General features: G+C 41.4%; 1 protein-coding gene across 1 annotated transcript; it reads right to left on the bottom strand.

The window, feature by feature from the left end:
* Positions 1–8,878: 8,878 nt before the first annotated feature.
* On the bottom strand, positions 8,879–11,171 carry LOC104166859 (MDS1 and EVI1 complex locus protein MDS1-like; the record flags this gene model as incomplete). The annotated part of the gene is made up of 2 exons (XM_009706950.1): positions 11,063–11,171; positions 8,879–9,228 (listed from the first exon to the last, which is right to left on the bottom strand). Coding segments are annotated over exons 1-2 (459 nt in total), but the record flags the coding sequence as incomplete, so codon positions are not given.
* Between the last annotated feature and the right edge of the window lie 972 nt (positions 11,172–12,143).

Genomic DNA, 12,143 nt, shown 5'->3' with positions numbered 1-12,143 from the left:
ATTTTTTTCCAAATTAGTGCTTATTGTATGCACCAAAGTTGATGTGATTGTGTAAAGTCAGGCTGGATTATGACAACCTGTGTCTTCACTCCTGCGTGTGCCACCTACCGTTCAGCCAGGAAACACGAGGGCTCCCACATCAATAAAACGCCATGTTAGTACTCTCTGGGGTGGAAATACCCTATTAGCCAATTATTGTTTTCTATTCTTTACTTCCAAATAAGTATATTTTTGTACCCTTCTGATGAACACATCCCAACCTGCAGGCTCTAGCAAGCAGGAGTTAGGTTTTTTTGGTTTGTTTTTACAGTTTATTGATGTCTTTGTTGGACCAAATACCCAGGTTTCATTAGCACTGATAAATCATGTGGTGGTTTAAATGCCATACCTCAGTGCTACATCCTCTAAAGGGCATGTGTTCATTTGGGTTAATAAGCATTTTGCCGTACACTAACTCCCGTCTTCATTTGCTTCTGTTTAATGATGACCGTCTCCTCTCGCTCGCCTGTATGCTCGCCTCTCCACTGCTTGTTGAGCCATCAAGACACACCTTTGTTTCATTTAGTATGCAATTTTCACCTCTGACCCAAGAAACTAGTCTTAGGCTTCCTGAACTTTATTGCCTGTTAATAGACTGCTGGCTCTCTTTTCAGCAGTCATAGAAATGGTGGAGAGACATTTAATTGAAAAGAGGGACAAAGCTAGAGCCTGAAAGGCAAAGTCAGTAGGGTTTAAAAAAAAATTTAAAAAGAGAAAAGAAAAAAAAATCCAGAAATAACATGTTTGAGGGGCTTTGGATATTCTTTACAAGTTTGTGCCTCTTTACACAAATAAGAAAGACATCATTGATTTAATTATCTTCCCAAGGAACAATGGTATAATACTCTGAATGGTGCTAAATGATTGATCTGGTAATTCATCTTCTGCTAACGACTATCTATGCATTTTGTTTCTCTCCAGTCTTCAGACCGATGACATTAGCAGCAGTGTCACGGAGCAGTCCTGGGCTTTCATAAAGCCCCCACAGATGCTCTTTCCTGCCAGTATTTAGGGACACATGGTTATAATTTTGTCTGTATTTCTCTGTCATAGATTACTTTTAACTACATCTGTTCAATTAAAATAAAAAAAGACACAGCTAGAGCCCATCAGCTTTGTATCAAAAGTAGACTTTTAATGAAATAGGGAGATTTAATTTTGTAAGTGTTCTGATGAGTGAGAGCGAGCTGATAGCTTTCTGTTTTTTCAGAAGTTCTCTGTTTGGTGGATAGTTAGGAAAGGACATTATTACAGCATAAGGATATTATTGTACATGGAAAGGCATTATTAAAAGTGATTTATTGTTCTGTGTTAGGAAACTTATAGGAAAAGTCTGATAATATATTAAACTTGTTTATTATGGACTTCATATAATTTTTGAATAATGCAGCTTTTCCTTTTGACAAGAGCAATAAACTCTGCTGGTATAGACATACGTTGATTATCCCAAGTCAACTGTGTTGCTTAAAGAAACATGCCCAAACAATCAGCTTTTGACAGCTGCATCTCTTGTTATTTACAATAGCCATCACAGTAATAACTCACCATTTCTATATTAATAAGGCAGTGAAATTTATTATGATGGTATTGAAAAGTTATTAAGTACTGCATCCCAAGTGACAAAGTACCACAGCACTGTCACTATCCAAAAGCAGTTGCCCATCCATCACAAAGCTTTCCAGATGGTCCTGCATCTTTATCGCTCCCAGGTTGGTGACATCACCTGTTCACCCACTCAAAATTGATGATGAAAGCAAACAGATCTATCTTACTTACATTTACCAAATCAATTTAATTTTACAGGCCGTGGCTTAGTGACATATTGACTGTTTTCCTTAATGGCATCTACTGTACTTAATGCAAAGAACTCATCTTTGAATCCTGGCTTGCATAATGTGGCATTTTGTAATAAATTTTTTTATAACACATTTATTTAATGGGAAGAATTATGATTGTTTGTCAGTTCTATTAGATGCAATTATTATTCTCTTCAGTTCTATCTTTTTTTTTTCTTTCTGATGTTGTCTCTCTTAATGGCTAAATTCAATTTACAGTTTTCTTCTTCTGAAGGGACATCTGGCTTATCGCACAGTTATTTTTCTTCGCATTTTGATAATCTCACAACTCTACTCGAATGTCAACGTTGCTCTTGGTTTATTTAGTGTTGCTATCTGTTTGGACAAAGTGCTACTGAACCCAAATAAAATCTACTCAGATCATGTCTGAGTAAACAACCACCACCTTATTTTGAAGAGGAATACAAAAATCCTGAAACTTGCCCCCAGTTCTGCTCTGAAGAAGGTAACAAAGCTTCCTTCTCTCCTTCCTACTTCTAAATCCACTTGACCCTTACGGTTTCATTCTGCTTCCCTCAGGAGTTAATGCTCCTCCTGATTAAATTAAAACCTCAGAGGCTTTGTGGGGAATACATACGCAGACCTACAGAGAGGTTTCTGTGGCTTTAGACCATACCATGAAATGGGCGATTTCCTGCCCCCAAGGTCAAGGGCATGGTGGAGCATCCACCTCGGGTGGAGAATTAGTCAATTCTACACAAAACTTTTCAGGTTTGAGACAAAGGTTTTATGTGAGATTTCGCAGTCATGCCACACCAGTACCAGCTCAGTCTCCTGTGCTGGCCTAAAATCTCTTCCTAATGCTGTTGCCACGTTGACTTTGGCTTGGCTCAGTGACTTACCAGCCCCGTAAGCAGCAGCCCCGGTGCCAGAGCAGGCTCAGGACAGGGGCGAGTGGCACCTCCCTTCTGGCAGCCGCTAAAGCCTCTCTGCTATCTCATGCGATACAGTTTTGAATGTTTTCTGAGAACCGCTCCATCTTAGAGCCAAAGAGGGAGCTTTGCAGATCTTGTTCGTGCTCTCCTTCCAGTGAGCAGCAACTTTGCCTGAGCAAGGGAGAGTTGTGGTCTTTGTCCAAAGAAACAGAGCATCACGTCCTATCGACCTCATGATGCGAGACTCTTCTTAATCATGTTAATCAAAGAAATAGGAGAATTGAAGAGTGGAAGTAAGGAACCGTAAAGAAGGACAAGAGCAGACTACTCTGTGCTGCCCTCAAGTCCTAACTCTCTTCCATCCTCATGAAACAACCCAAAGACCAACAGCTCCCCTTTGCTGTCAATATATTTAATTTGAACTGAATGACAAGTCCACCTGCTCATATCTTGCTATTCAAGGACCTGATGATTGCTCATTTGTAATTATAAACTGTCTGTCCTCTGAGAAGGGAGAAAGCTGGTGTTAACAGCCAAGTAGCTAGTTGGGGTGTACAACTGACATCGTCTCTTAGAGCAACACTTTGTTCGTGGAGCATCTGTCTACCTTGCTACAGGACTCCGACTGCTGAGGTAGCATCTGACTTAGTCACAGCCTCACCATAAGATACAGATGCAAATAACAGAAGAATTCAGACTGGTAACATTAGCAGCACCGTAAGTAATGTCTTTTTTGTACGCAACTTTCGAGGGGTTGTCTTAAGCACCCTTGTGCATACTCACCCCAGGCAAGATATACAGTATGAACTCCATCCTATGTGGCACTGAACGCTATGTCCCTAACAGAGAGCTCAACACAGTGCTTAACTCAAACACCTGGGTAATCCTGTTGATGATAAGCCCGTGCCTAAGTGCTTTATTGGATCTCAGCCAGGGTGCTCTACGCCTTGCAAAGCTGAGCTCCAAATGGGATAAAACGTCACCCACGTATTGAAGGAAAGGTAAGGATGTCACCCCCACCTGCAGCTGCCAAAAGTGGATGGTCTGTTGACCTGAGGGAAAATACGCTATCTGCAAAACTAGGTTGGTCTTATATTCATCAAAAAGCATCCCCGTCCCCCACTATAAAGCAACTTAATTCCTTTTGAATTCCAAATAACAGAATAATCCACATTCTTATTCCTGCTTTTGCTTCAATACTAATTTGGCAAAGGTTCCTGGAGTCCCTATACTGCTGAAATCCGTACGCAAGGAGAAAATGCAGGCAAGGAATCTGCATTATATTCCCCCACTTTCCGACGACCTGGTTAAGTGTGGAGTTGCTTTGCATGTTAATGCTCTTAAAAACAATTCAAGGAAAGGTCAAGATTTGGTCTGTAATAGTCAGTGCAGTGTCAGACAACAGCAGAAAGTTAAGGGTTTTTTTTATTTAACACTAGGACAAACTCCATATCCCAAAGAATATTGTTCAGAAGTGAAGTCTTTGTTCCTTTTATTTTTCCTTTTTGAAAAAGACAATCTACTGCTCTCTCCCCGTGTGATTTCACTGACAAGGGAGTTATTTCCCTCAGCACTGTGTCGTTGTTTATTAAGAATAGCTTAACTCAAGTTTTAAGATGTGTGACTCCCATGTGCACTTACTTCGAAGATGCCACCTTTTGTTCTGTTTTCATTAGATTCCAACTCTAAAAGCCTATATCCGTTACATTTTGTAGCTTATCCTTTAATTTTCATAAAGATAGACGGTACACCTAGAGCCCTGAATCTCAAATAAGTCTAAATTTAAATTTAAAAAATGCCAAAAGAAAACCCAAAGAGTGCAGAATAGAAACTTAAAATTGCAACTATCCCAGTCCCTATAAACCAGTGGGCAGCCTGTACTCCAGAACAATTTTCAGGAAGCTGCGCGGCTTTCCCCAAAGACTCACATCAAAAATGTTAGAGGAAAAGTAAACAAATAGCCAAATGGCCTCCTAATTTCTTTTGCATACTTTACCAAATCTGAGATGCTTTTCAGCCTCACTGTCATGACAGGAAAATATACTGTGCTCTATAAAGAGATTATATGCTGCTTTATAAAGCTCTAAAATATTTTTTACTTCTGTGACAAGTTTGATTTATTAGAGTTTATTCCTCCTGGTTTTGCCTTCCTAGTAAAGAAATAAAAGTTTAGGATAAAAGGAGCTGTGAAGAAATTGTCCCTATGAATGAGACTGAGTTTGCTATAGCAGTAAGAGACCTGAATTTGAATATTCGACATACTCCGGAAGATGCCGGTCGAAGATAGGTGCATGTGCTTTGGTGACCTATTCAAAGGCTTTCTTTGAAATACTCTCCCGGTTGTTTTTCATAGCAGGGCATGAACCATGATGAAATCACTAAATTTGTGTTCCCTTGCTTTTGTTTAAAAAAAATTACTGCCATCCCTTAAAAGCTTGTTTTCCTTGTTGATTAAGCAGCAGTCAATTTTCCCTTTTCAAACAACCACTGAGCAACAGCCTCCCGACCCCCTCAGATATTCGGGCTGCCGGCAAATACTAAAACCTCGGTGACAAACTGCAAAAAAGCTCGACCTTTCCCCTTGTCCGGTGACCCCCTGTTCGATTTGTACTTTAGCTAACCAATACCTGATTAGATAATGCTCGACTCTAGACCCACAAAATGAGATAAAATTCAAATTTATGGCTTTTCATTTATACTGGTCTACAGCACTCTAATCATGACCCAAGCACAACTATATCACAACAAATTCTCTTTGTCCCAGGGTGTGTTTTATGGCTGAAGTATATAAATGGACACAATAGACATTGTTTTCTTGGACTTGCTCTGACAAAATTCTGCGCCGATGCCATAGGGAGTCTTGCTATAGGGGAACGTAGGAACAGGCCCCGTGAAATTCCTTAGCCTTCTGTAGCAAATTTTTCTTTATCATCAACTGCCTGGCTGCAAAATTTAACAGCAGCAGTTTCTCCAGCTTCCACTTCTCTCCCAGCCACTACAGGCTAATCCTAGTATCAACTCAGATCAATGTCAGTCACAAAAAAGTCAGAAGTATTCCACAGCTGGAAATACCCAAAACTATGACAACCTTTTGCACGGGAATAAAAATGTCCTTTCCAAATACGTAGTTACAGTCCAAATGTGTGTGTAGCTATAAACTCTTTCCTGCAATGTGCATGTAGGGTTTTGGTTTGAAATTTTCTAGTTTAAGACTCTAGACTACCCAGCAATCCTAAACAATTGCAAAAAAGCAGCAAAGCTTTCATAGCAAAATTAGCAATATATACAGCATCAGAAAACAGCTGAGGAAGATGCTCAGCTTTCCTTCCAAAAGTATTTTAATATGTTTATGCTAATTATTTTCTTGAAAAGAGATTCCTCCTTCATCATCTTTGAGAGTCCAGCACCATTGTACATTCAGCGTTTCACTTTAAACTCAGAAAAATGCAGATAAAATGGAACAATTGATTTTTCCAATAATTTAATCATCCTCTCTGTAGCCACGGGGGACCCTATTCAAAAGAACTAAATAAGTACACAAGCATTAGCTGTGTTGCAACCCCATTATGTATTTCTCCAAGCAATGCACATGTGAGGTGAAGAAACAACTAAGCCAAGACACAATAAAATGTTTTCTTTGGCCTGTGGCACCAGTGAGCAGTTTGAGCAGACTGAGACATCTCACCTTTTGAAGCCGCCAGACACCACTGACCTCTATAGCATCATGAATTATTCTATGAATTACAGATAATCAAACACAAGAGAATATGATGACAGTATCCACATCAGTACAATTCACTCAGCAAGCAAGTGTCATTGTGGAAAGACAGATTTTAAAACCTCTCATACTACAAAGCCACTTAAATCCACAGTCAATACCACACAGAAGCTCTGGTTCCATCCTTCCTCCATTTAAATGTAATAATGGAATTTCACCTTGATATCAGCAACAGCAGACTGAATTCCCCATTTTTTAACTGACTTCTTGGCATCTGCCAGGACAAGTGCCCTGTTTCACAAAAGTGCCCGTTCAGGTAGAAAAAGTGACGTCAGAAAAGCTTGAATTCTGTACTTAAGAAGACTGTACTTAAACTTTAATAAATGACACCTTTCCCTCGATATCCCACGCTTCCTTTGACACTACCTGAGCCCACAGACCAGTAACATCTTCTTTCTCCCTTTTTTTATCCCAAGGTACATGTCCAACGAAGTGGTGGTTTCCAGAGCAGCATGATGATGAGGGTCTGGGCTGGGATGGGCACTAGTAAGGTCTTCTCCAGCACTACCAGGTCCCCCCACATCTGTTCTTTAGCCTTAACCTTCACTACGTGCCGTTTTACTCATTGTGTAAACTCTGGTAACCAGCATTTCTTCGTCTTCTTTCAATTACAATAAAAGTACTTAACCCACTTCTTGGAAAAATATTCTGTTTCAAGCTCCCCTGAGCACTGTAGAGTACTTTTAGATGAGTGGCCAAATTGCAGAGGGACTCAACTGTTGATTTTGTGTGATTTTGCTCCAACACTTTTCAATACCTTCTCCCCAGCTGTCCCAAATACATAACACTGTTCAAATGGCATGAGTCCTGCAGCTTGAAAGGGATTCAATCTGCCAGTTGGGCTTCCAGCACTATCAAAATACGCATTTCTTGTATGGATTTCATAGACCCCCAAATCCTAAACATCTTAAGCAGAAAAAACAGTCTCTAATATCGCAGCATATTATCAGCATTTAAGGGTGTGAAAATCAAGACGGGTTTCCCTCGGTTTTAGTGGTGTTATCCTACCCTACACCACTTGAGGATCCATTCTAAAATATCCTAATTTTCTAATATGTTAAACAGCAAGTGCAACCGTGTCTCAGCAGTTTTGCTCCAGTTTCTGTTATCAATATCTGAGCTTAATTGTGGTGTGGTTAAAGGTCAGATTTTATGGTTTCCTGGTGCCTTTTTCAAATAATAAAGATTTCTCATCAGCAATTATATTGCATCAGGGTCTGTTAACTCGATAGAGTGTTGCCAAGTCTATAATTTCTCCTGACACTATTTTGTCATATTGTCACAGGTCTCAGAAGAGTTTAAACAACTGGATGGAAAGTTTGTAATGACCTCACTGAGTACTTATGGACAGTTAAGAGCAAATTGAACCTCTATTTTCCACCATATCTGCAAGGCTCTGCTCCGCAGCAAAACTCCATTTTTCCTGGGAAAACGAACCTCCCATTTCCCCAGAGGTCAGTCGTGCCCCTGGAGAGCCATGCAAACTCTGCACTTCTCCGCTTATCAGAAACCAAAGGAAACGTACAGATGGAAAGTTGAGATTACACTCTGGTTCTACAGCACATTGTTAAAACTATGAATAAAACCAGGCAAGAACATTTGTTACACCATAACACAACTGGCAACGTGCACCACTTGAGGTCTAAAGCCCTGACCTGACCACAGACCTGCAGCTCAGCCAGCTCCGTGATGGTATCACAGTGAGGAAAATGCGTTACCACCGAAAGGCAGAGAAGGCAAGAGGCAACCACCGGACTCGTCAAAGGAGGCCTTGAGCTCCATCAGGAAATCAACATTTCTCAGAGCATCTACAGACCTCATACGAGCCACATCATCCCCACGTGTGCTGGCTTTGACACCAGCATCCAAACATACTTCATTAAATGCATGGCAAAATCGCCATTTAGTTAAATAGAAGCAGTATCAAAACCCCAGCCTTCAAAATCCCTGAGTAGCACAAGGTTCTGCAACAGCAATTTTTAGCCACGTAGCCTACAGACATACTGCAAGACTGTCCAAGAGCAGACTAAAAATGGTACAGAAACGTTCCAACAACTCAACTTCTTCCCCTCTTTCCCCAAAAGAGTCATCACCTGCCAGTATCCACCTAGACAGATTTCATGCATGAAAAGAAACAATAATGCCTGCCTTTTTTCTTTTTTAATTTACACTTGTTTCCATCCAGGAAGCTCTGAAAGGCCACTAAGCAGTCTTCCTGCACACAAATAATCCCTGACTGCTGCAGAATAGGACTCAAATTCTGCAAATACTTCTGTGTTTATAGACACGCAAGAGAGTTCAACAGACCGAAAGAATGTACAGTGTCTTACCTCCCAACCGTAACTGGGGTCTTTAAGGTGTGGTCGCTGCTCTCCTACAAAAGGGCCAAATTTTTCCCCTGCTTCAATCTTCCTTTTGGTCCATATCCCTAATCCTGCTCCAGGAATGTTGGATTCTCGGAGCTCAAACTCTGAAGGAATGGGAATATCATCGGGAATGTATATCGGAGCCTTGTAAGGAGAGCTCTCCTTTGGTGTGAAAGCTTCACTGGAGGTCGCTGGAGAAGATGGCTCTTGAATGCTGAGGGTTGTTGGACACTGGACGTTTGCAGCCTCTCCGTCAGCTTCTGGCGCTTCCTCCAAAGGAAGTTCAGGAAAGCTTTCATACAAACATTCATCACCTGGAAAATAAATCCAAACAGTAGGATTTGAAGTATCCTGACAGATTTTGCACATGAAACCCTTTCAGCCAGGCCATGAAATGGAGAGGACAGTTTGGTAGGCGGGCAGCACCTTCATCAATCACGAATCCTGCAGCAGAACTTCACCCTGGAAGGAGCTGAGCCTTTTCCCTATTGTAGGCCTAGGGGTAGACAGTGTTTCTCAATATTCCTGACATCACAAGTGGTTTACATCATTGAACACAAGCGATGGAATTACATACAGATGTATATGCAGGCACACCCTATTGTCCAATCTGGTCCGGATATAGCGCTTTGCATTGCATACTCTTTGAAATTACAATTGAAAGCCAGCATTATATGTTATAACTGAAATCTAAGCGAAGTGAAAAGCAGGAAAGCTTTACTGGTCTTTCAGAGAGACAGACTGAACCTAAAGTAGCCAAAATTAAGTTTGATGGCCTCCAATTAGTCTTTGAAGGAAAAGATCCAGCCTACCACACAACTCTTGGCAAGAACTTCAGCTGATGTAAATTAGCGTCTTACCATTGATCTCCAAGAAACTCAATGGTCTAAAATAAGTTCAGGATCCAAACAGCACCTTATAGAAAACATGAACCTTCTCCTCTTACAGTTGCAAAAAAACCTGGGACAGATCCAAAACACATTAAAAAAAAAAAACACAACACCAAAACACACAACACAAACCTTCATCTCTGGGGCCTGGCCAGCAAAGAAAAAAAAAAAAAAGAAAAAAAGAAAATCTCACTATTTTTGACAGCTCAAAATGTAAGGCTGATTGTAAATTTTTTTTAGTCAAAAAAACTCTGAGTGACTTCAGCAGGGGCTTTAGCTGCAGCAGCAATACAGTACTTACAACCCAGTAACACATTCAAGAGGAACAAAAAGACAAACTAACCAAAAAAATTTCTTATTTATTTACATTCATTTAACTTTGTTAATGTTACCATACTTTTCCTACACATCAGAACTCATTGTACTTGATTCTAACCTAAATAGGAGGCGAGAATACTATTCCCCAAGGAATGAAGTTGAGAGGTCGGGTATGTAAGATCTGAGCATGAGGATATTTGCATAATATGGTTGGCCCAGAAATTAAAGTGTTACGCTGGGCTTGGCATTGAGAATGACTCCGTTTCAGTGAAGAAACAGGAAACTTTAAAATGTTCTTTCAATTTCTTGCTCATTTAAGAAACTATCCATGGTAGATTAGCACCGTATGCCTTTTCCACTGAAAACTGGTCATAGCCCATTATCTCCCACATCTTTGTTACATATTATCTCACAGTTTTATATCTGTACTTTCATGCTTCTGGTACTGCCTAAGACAAACACTGGGACATAACAAATCATTTGAATAGATTGCTCCCATCACATGACTGGCAAACTAGATTCTTCATCTGTGAGCAATTTATTCACAGCCATGAACTGTTTTTCTTTCTTTTATGTGGCACTGGCTATGACCTCATACATGTCACAAGAAAGTTCAGCTACCCGTTCCCTCTGCCTCTGGTTTGGCAGACTCTCCCCGCACCTTAACGATGAACCCAATATTGATTAGTTTGTCACTTTTCTAATACCTGGCGCTCCGAGAAGTAGAAAGTCTCATCTGACTCTACCATTTAGCTGTGAAGGACACACAGAGGGATTTTCCATCGCTTATGCTTCAGAAATCCTGCCTGTCATAGCTCAGTAGTGCCGAGTTTGGTAAAGATGCTCGAGGGGTCATGAAAGTGCCAGTGCAGAGAGCTTGCTGTGTGCCTAGCACCTCTAACCCCGTGGCCGTACTTTCCTGCCCACAGCAAAACTCAACCTGTACTCCAAGGGACAGGAAAGAAGGTATGAAAAGGGTAGAGACACAGCTCCACCTGGGTGCCACCATTGACTTTGTCCCGTACCAAAACAACCACATTAGCAGCCATCTCTGTTACACCATGGCATGGCTGCTGCCCCCAAACATGGCTCTACTCCAGTATGGTGGGATGGGTGAGAGAGATTGGTCCATGCCTCCAGAGCATCCCCAAAACTCTGATGCTCTCCCTGACTTCATGGGCCAGCAGCAATGCTCCATCTACCCAGGGCAGGCTCGCTCATGTTCAGATATCTTCCCCCAACTGTTTAGACTGCACTCCTGCCTAAAAGACTTCAGCTGTTTTTGAAACAGGGGAAAAAAAAAACACTAACCCACGTATACACATGGGGTGCAGAAAAAGAAATCATACAAGGAAAGTGATCTGGATGATGATAAGCACATGGCTCACTGGAAGCAGGGGCTGAAAAACTTCAGGCATCTAAATCCCACTGATTTTCCATGACAGCTGGGTGCCTGACACTCAGGCTCCTTAAAAAGCCTATCTCACAGAGTCACTGCTATTGTCCCTGTCCTACCAAGCAGTGCCCCATAAAACCAAGGCTCTCCCTGTGTCCCATGGCCATGCTCGACTCTCCTCCACCAAACAACGAAGCAGGTCAACCAAATCATATAAGTCACGGCAAGTAATGACCTGCTCTGTGCCTTTCCCCAAAAGGCCACCTTCCTCGGCCCCACTTGCCAGCAGTGCCTGCCCATGAGCCAGCACAAGCTGAGCCTTAAACATTTAGCAAGCACGGTTTTACAGATGTTTCTTGTCCCCCAGGGACAGTCCAGTTTAATTTCTCTCTTGCAGACTCAAAGGCCTCGGTTATACTTATCTCAGTCATTCTGGATACACTCGTTTTTTAGCCATATAGGGTCAAACCTGCAGCTGATAAATTGGCCTCTGGAAGCCTGGCAGGGAGACAAGTCCGTTTGCTGGGTCTATTGTGCCTCCTTTGATTTCCAGCAGCCACACCCGACGTTGTCGTTAAACACGGGCTTTCAGTTTGAAAGGTCTGGAAAATATAATACGACTATA

Source organism: Cariama cristata, unplaced genomic scaffold (genome assembly GCF_000690535.1).
Source record: "Cariama cristata isolate BGI_N322 unplaced genomic scaffold, ASM69053v1 scaffold5369, whole genome shotgun sequence".
Classification (NCBI taxonomy): domain Eukaryota; kingdom Metazoa; phylum Chordata; class Aves; order Cariamiformes; family Cariamidae; genus Cariama; species Cariama cristata.
This window is presented reverse-complemented; position numbering and strand designations above follow the sequence as displayed.